The 7,958-nt window shown below is 41.1% G+C and overlaps 1 protein-coding gene across 1 annotated transcript in view; it reads left to right on the top strand.

The window, feature by feature from the left end:
- The window catches only part of LOC131255350 (disease resistance protein RPP8-like), a 29,437-nt gene extending 24,126 nt beyond the window's left edge, over positions 1 to 5,311 (top strand). Inside the window, exon 2 of the mRNA XM_058256050.1 lies at positions 2,546 to 5,311. Coding sequence (XP_058112033.1) covers positions 2,585 to 5,311 — 2,727 coding nt within the window. The 5' untranslated portion in view covers positions 2,546 to 2,584. The remainder of the gene's footprint in view (positions 1 to 2,545) is intronic.
- Positions 5,312 to 7,958: the final 2,647 nt, after the last annotated feature.

Below are 7,958 nucleotides of genomic sequence, written 5' to 3'. Positions count from 1 at the left end.
TATGTGGGCCCACCTTGATGTGTACCATACGTCATGTTGGGCCCCCACGTTCAATATGCATCATTCATCATGAGGGCCCCACCTTTGATGTCCACCATCCATCATGTCGGTCCCAACTTTGTCATGGACCATCTATCATATGGGGCCCGCTTGATGTAGATAGTCCATCATGTGTGGACACATTTTGATCCGAGTCATCCATCACATGGGACCCACATTTGATGTCCACCAACCATCATGTAGGTCCCACCTTTACTATGGACCATCCATGACGTGGATTCCAACCTTCAATATAGGTCATTGATTATGTGGGCCCACCTTTAATGTCAACCTTTCATCATGTGGCCCCACATTCAATGTTCACAATTTATCATGTGGGTCCCACCTTTAATGTGGATTGTCCATCATGTGGGGCCACACCTTGATGTGGGCCATCCATCATGTGGGGCTCACCTTTGAGGTGACCATGCATTATGTAGGCACACCTTTGTTGTGGACCATTCATCGTGTAGGGCCCCACCTTCACTATAGGTCGTTCATCACGTGGGCCTACCTTGAGATTGTAAAGAAAAGGGAAGGGTGCAAGATGGAAATTATTTTAAAACTCTTAAGGACAAATTTGTTTAAAAATTGATTAAAAATACTATCTACCCACTTAAGCCAAATAATCTATTTTTCAAAAAGTAATCTTTTTCCAACTTATAAAATCAAAGCTTATTTGATATTTTCTAAATGAATAAACTATCTAATTAGGCTTTTACCAAATAGCCTAAAATCTTTAAAAATAAAAATAAAAATAAAGCAAATAAACTCTTATTTGTCGAGATCCCAAACACCCCTTAAATATATATATATTTTATTTTTTATTCTTATATTTTATTAGGTAACCTCGCCTTTTACATCATAAACCGTGGGTATACTAAGCATGGGATTAGATGGGTTTAAGTGAGATGGAATTACCGAAATGTAATAAATACACTTTGTCGGGGATTGTCTTCTAATCCCATGGCTCGGAGGCCATCCCACTTCATGTTTGTGAAACAGTTTAGCTACTCATCTTGCCACTACCAGTCAATGCTCTATGGGCCCCACCATGATGTATGCGTTTCATCCATGCCGTCCACCCATTCTTCCATGTCATTTTATGGTATGAGCCCAAAAATGAGTTTGATCCAAATCTCAAGTGGACCGCACAGTTGGCCCTAGGAGGTTTTTAATGGTGTAATTCAATCACTACTGTTTTCCCATGGTGTGGTCCACCTGAGATTTATATCTACCTCATTTTTGGGATCAAGTACTAAAATTATATTTTAAAATGGATGGATGGCATAGATAAAACACATACATCATGGTGGGGTCTATGTAGCACCGACCACTAGCCACACGAAACTCAAAAGTAGGATTGCAGAAACCCTTGCTCTTTCAAGAAGGGGCTTCCTTATATGAGTCCCAAATAGGACATTGCAACGATTCATGGGATCTTAAAACCCACTCCCACTTAATCCCATTTAAACTCATGCGCCAAATGCCCATTAACGATTTTGTGTTTTAGATCCAAAGCTAAAAGTATACCACACCACACCTAAAAGAAAACGGAAGGAATTGATGCTACCGTTGAAAAGTTCTTTTGAGTCCACAGAAGTGTCTGATGAAGTTCATATTTGTGCTTTACATTCATCTAAGTATGTGTGACCTTATGAACATGAACATGTTAGACGGAAAATAAGCCTAACGATTGGTCTCATGAAGCTTTCAACCGTAGTTTGCTCAATCACCGCTGCTCCACTGGAGCTTTGGATATTACCTAATTTCTTGTATCATGCTTTAGAATTATTTAAAAAAATTGATGAATGGTGTGGATGTAACACAAAAGTCATGATGAACCAGAAAGTTTCCATGCGCTAAAAGTTGCGTTGGGCCGATTTTAAATGTCATCAAGTAACAATGAGCAACGACACTGGAATTTCCGAAGTCTTCCACACGGCTACTTCCCCGCCACCAGCCGATGGTTAGTTGTCGGTGCTTTGTGGGCCCAACCATGATGTATATGTTTCATCCATGCCATCCATTTATTTTTAAGATAATTTTATGTTATTTGCCCAAAAATGAAGTATATCCTAATATCAAGTGGACCACGTTACAGGAAACAGTGTTAATTGAACGTCGACCATTTAAAACCTTTTGGGGCATAAAAGTCTATATGACCTAATCAACAGATTGGATGTCAAATAAACAGTACAGTGGTCCTTGGGAGGATTTTAATGGTGGATATCCAATCAATATTGTTTTTCATTGGTGTGGTCCACCTGAGATTTATTTACCTCTCATTTTTTGTGCTAAAATTATATGTAAAAATGAATGAACGGCATGGATAAAAGACATACTTCTTAGTGGGCCCGTAGAGCACCGACCACTAGCCACCGGGCTAGTGGCAGGGGAGTAGCCAATCCGTTTCCCAACAACACAGATGATCCGCACTCAAAGAGAGTCGTGGGTTTTACGAAAGCAGAAGATGAAATAACTAAGTGCGCCTTTGCTTTTGTAGGGAGAGACTTTCCTTGTTGAAGAAGGCTATTTTTTGAACATGGAAGCTTCTGAAGGAAGGGAGACAGAGAGAATGGCTAAGAGTGCTGTTCAATCCGCCGCAGAAACTCTGACCTATTTTCTAAGGCAGAAAGATTTTTACCTTCCCCATGTAGATAGGTGTGTTATGCCACTTCGAAACGAACTCAAAGCCTTACTCCAAGACGTGGATGGGATGCGCGGGTATAATGAAAGTGTTCAGCTAATAGAAGTAGCAAACAACATCAAGAACGTCATCGACTTCTTCATCTTTAAAATTGCAGAGCAACGAGGAGAGACGAGTGCTGGATTGATGAGTTACCAATCCACTTTTAATAGTGGCATCAAAGACAAACCAGCCATTGAGGATCTTGGAAAGAAGATCTTCGACTTAAAAAGAAGGCTCGACGAGATCTTGTCCAACAGATCACAGTACGGCATCCACAATGTACAGGCACGTGGAGAAGCTTCGACTTCTTCAAATCAAAGCCAGATACAGAGGGAGAAGAGGGCTCCTATTGTCGAGGAAACCGAAGTGGTCGGCTTTGAAGACGAGACAAGGACGCTGGTGGGGAGGCTGATTGCAGAAGATAGGCGGCGTGTTGTCATTTCCATCACTGGAACGGGAGGAGTAGGAAAGTCTACTCTTGCAATGAAAGTTTACCACCATGTACGGAAGAGTTTCGATATTCATTTTTGGGTCAATGCGCCTCAAGAATATCTAGTGCGAGATATTCTTTTCGCATGTATCGTTTCAGTCAATCCATTCTTCTCACGACGCTCAATGGAGAGGATGAGTGAGGAAGACTTGCGGAGAAAACTTTCTGGCTACTTGGAACGGATGCGGTATCTGGTGGTAATTGATGGTATATGGTCCAGAGAAGCTTGGGATGGCTTGGTTACTGCATTTCCAGATTGGGAAAACGGCAGCAGAGTGCTGCTCACGACTCGTAATGAAGAAGTAGCAAAGTATGCAGATACACAGAGCACACCTCATAAATTACATATTCTCAATGAAAATGAGAGCTGGACATTGTTTTGCAAGAAAGCACTACTGGAAAATCCTTCTCCTGCATGCCTTCCAAATCTGGTGGAGTTGGGGAGAAGGATGGTTGCGAAATGCGGAGGTTTACCTCTAGCAATCACAGTCTTAGGAGGTGTCTTATCAAGGAAAGAGAAGTCAGTGTATGAGTGGGAGAAAGTGCTTAGAAGTGTGGAATGGTGGCTACATCAAAGTGAAGAAGATGCAATCTCGGGCATATTGGCCCTGAGCTACGATGACTTGCCCTATTACTTGAAGCCCTGCTTTCTTTATTTTGGAGCATTTCCTGAAGACTCCGAAATCTATGTGGGCGAATTGATTCGGATATGGATAGCGGAAGGATTCGTGCAGGTAAGGGGAGAAAAAGAAATGGAAGACGTTGCGGAGGATTATGTAGAAGAGCTCATCAGTAGAAGCATGATTCAGGTGTCCGAAAGGAAAAGCAATGGAATGGCTAAAAAGTGTCGTATTCATGATCAACTACGCGACCTTGCGATTTCAAAAGCAGAGAGCGAAAGATTCCTGTACGTGTACGGTAACAAAGCGCCTACGTCATCCATCATGGCAGCCCGACTTGCAATTACTGGTGGTGACATCAGCAACTGCATCTCTCTTAACAGCTCCACTCCACACCTCCGCTCTATATTGGACTTCAGCTACGAGAGTGACTTGACAGGGAAACTAGCCCTGAATATCCTGGGCGGATCTTTCGAATTTCTTAGGGTGTTGCATCTCGAAAGCGGAAAACTCTTACGTCTCCCTGTCGAAAATGGGGACCTAATCCGCTTTAGGTACCTACGTCTTGAAATGCGGGCGTCAGAATTTCTACCATCCACCATAATTCACCTGTCTAATTTACAAACTCTTGATATACGGTATTCAGGCATGTCAGTTCTGCTACTAGATGATATTACGCAGATGGAACAGATAAGGCACTTAATGGTAGAGCATGGTTGGTTCAGCAGCGGCATGCAACTCCATCACTTGAGCAATCTCCAGACGCTTAAGACAGTAAGGGCGGGCAGCTGGATAGAAGATGGGTTGGAGAAACTGACCAATTTGAGAGATTTGGAAATAGATGAAATACAAGGAGATGTCCATATGGCATTATCTCGTTCCATTAGTAAATTGGTCCACCTCAGATCATTGTGCCTAATGACATGTGTTGGATCTGACCAATCGTGGATTCCAGCTTTTGAGTCCTTCTCAAAACATGAGCATCTATATAAAATGAAATTGAAAGGACGCTTAGAGAAATTACCAGAGTCGCATGCATTCCCGCCTAACCTCACTGAGCTTTGGTTGTATGATTCCAAATTAGAACGAGACCCGATGGTAACACTGGAGAAGCTGCCCAACCTTCGGAGTCTCTGTATCGACGGCAGTTTTATTGGAAGAGACCCTTACATGGGAAAGGAAATGGTTTGCTCTGCTGGAGGGTTTCCACTGCTCGACACTCTGAATATTGTTGGATTATATGAATTAGAGGAGTGGAGAGTGGAGGAAGGAGCTATGCGGAATCTTAGGTGTTTGAAGATTTCATTCTGTAAAAGATTGAAGATGCTTCCTGATGGATTGCGATATATCATCACCCTTCAAGAATTGAAGTTGGAATACATGTCAGAAGAATTGAAAGGAAGGGTAAGAAAGAACGAGGGTGAGGATTGGTTTAAGATCCGACACATACCCTCTCTTTTCATCCAATAAGAGTAAGGATATCTTTTTCTTTATTTAAATTTTATTTGTCATTTCAAATTTGATATATTTATTAAATTTGGATCCTCTGCCCGCCATATCAGCAGGGATTTCTTATTTGTTGCAATGTGATTAGTGGAGTCAGTGATAACGTAGCCATTCACGCTGGAACAAGCAGGAAATCTCTGCTTATGTCAAAGAGAAGATCCAGACTCTTATTTATCCTAATTGTCAGTGAGGGATGTTTATTGCCCCGTCCCACTGGCACCAGGATATCCCTGATGGCTCGATGTGGTGCATTTTTTTTAAATTTTTTCTTTGGTATTGTATTTGGAGGATCCACCTCCTCCGGACGCCGATTGCGCACTGAGTAACTCATCACGCTGAGAGTAAATTCTGTGGGGTCGACCATGATTTACATATTTTATCCACTCTGTCCATCCATTTTAATAGATAATTTGAGGGCTCGGGCCCAAAAATGAAGTATATCCAAATCTGAAGTGGACCTCATCACGGGAAAACAGTGTAATTTGAAATTCTATCGTCGAAAATTTCTTGGGGGCCACAGAAGTTTTGGATCAATCTGTTATTTGTGTTTTCCCCTCATCCATGTCTGTGTGATCTTATGAACCGGTTGGATGAAAAATAAACATCACTGTGGGCCCTACCAAGGTTTCAACGGTGGAAGTCATTATTCCCACTGTTTCCTGTGGTGTGGTCCAATTGAGCTTTGGGCATGCTTCAATTTTTGGCTCAGTTACCAAAATGAGCTGAAAAACGGATGGACGGCGTGGATAACCCACACACATTCACGACAGGACCAACTTAGTTTACTCAGTGACATATAAGCCTACTGGTATCTGATCAGTACGCAATCCGATTTCACCTCCTCCGCTGAGGACGCGGACTGCGTCCTGTCCGGGCAGGGCTCTGTGGGGCCCACTGTGATGTAAGTGTTTTATCCACTCTATTCATCATTTTTCTCATTTCATTTTAATGTATGAGACAAAAAAACAAGGCAGGCGCAAGGCTTAAGTGGACCACAAATTGGGGATTGAACGTACAGCATTAAAAACTTCTAGAGAGCTGGAGAAGTTTCTGATCATATCATGCTGATATTTGTTTTTTCGCTTCATCCATGTCTACATGACCTTATGAATAGGTTTGGATGGTATAAAAAAAAAAAACATCACATTTGCCCTTAGAAAGGTTTCAACGGTGAATGTCATTATCACTGCAGCTTCCTTTGGTGTGGTCCACTAGAGCTGTGAACTTATTTCATTTTTTGTCTTATACCTTAAAATAATCTGATAAAAATGATGAACAGTGTGGATAAAACACTTACATCACAGTGGGCCCCACAGAGCCCTGTCCGTATGCAACATGCATCACGTGTGGAAGGGGAATAGGTGAGGAAATCGGATTGCGTGGTGAGTTACTCAAACTCAGTTGGGCCTACTATGAATGTATGTGGTTTATCTATGTCGTCCATCCATTTTTTAACCTCATTTTAGGCATTGAGACAAAAATTGAAGCTTATCCAAAGCTCAAGTGGACCATACCACAGGAAATTGTGGAAATAATGATTTCCATAGTTGAAACCTTGCTAGGTCCCACGGTAATGTTTATTTGTCATATAAACCGTTCATGAGATCATGAAAACATGGATGAAGGGAAAAAAACAACTATAATCTTGATCGAAAACTTATGTGACCCCAAGAATTTTTCAACGGTAGACATTCAATTCACATTGTTTCCTATGATGTGATCCATTTTAGACTTGTATATGCTTTGGTTTTGAACTAAGGCCCTAAAATTATATGGTAAAGTAGATAGACGGACCGGATAAAATACATAAATCATGGTAGATCCCACGGAGTTTACTCAAGACGCTTAGCTTACTGAGTTACTCAGTACGCAATCTGCTTCCATAGGTGAGACCCTGGCCTCACCCAAGATGGTGGGGTTCATGCCGAAGCGGTTATCATGATAGATGGTAGGCTTGGAAGCATGGAAGATGATTAGTGCTAAAATGGTTACAATATGATTAGAACGTGAGAAGCATCTAGATGATTAATCTAATACTATAAATAATAAAAGAATTTAGTAGAAAAAATTGTCTCATACTAGACAACCAAACCAAATCAAATCAATTTTATCTTTTAATTACTTTGTGCTCCTTAGCATTATCAGCATCATTCTCATATGTGTACATTCCTTAGTATAATCGGTAGCAGTAATTGGTAGCAATAATCAAGTTTATGTTAATAGCTGTAATTTGGGTCTACACACATACATTGGATTCAACTTCGAGTATCAAGAAAGTTTTTCAATTAGAGAGGTGCTTTGTAGTTGTTCTTCGCGACCAATTCTAAGAATATCATTTTTGTTTTTATCTGTATTGAAAAGCCTTGTTGTATGGAAGGCAAATGTACAACCCATTTTTCAGAAGACGAACTCCACCCTCTAATAATCATCTAATGATGCTTGGGGTCATAGTTGTTTGGTTTGAATTGATCAACACATTCAATTCTAACATGCCTGTATTAAACCATGTGGCCAAATTTGAAATCAAACCACGACAATATCAGGGCATTATCCCAAAATTGAAGCAAATCCAATCATCTAGTAAACCACACCAAAAGAAAACGTGGTGACT

This window comes from Magnolia sinica, chromosome 9 (genome assembly GCF_029962835.1).
Source record: "Magnolia sinica isolate HGM2019 chromosome 9, MsV1, whole genome shotgun sequence".
Lineage (NCBI taxonomy): Eukaryota > Viridiplantae > Streptophyta > Magnoliopsida > Magnoliales > Magnoliaceae > Magnolia > Magnolia sinica.
The sequence above is the reverse complement of the archived record's forward strand: the minus strand, read 5'-3'. Positions and strand labels throughout refer to the sequence as shown.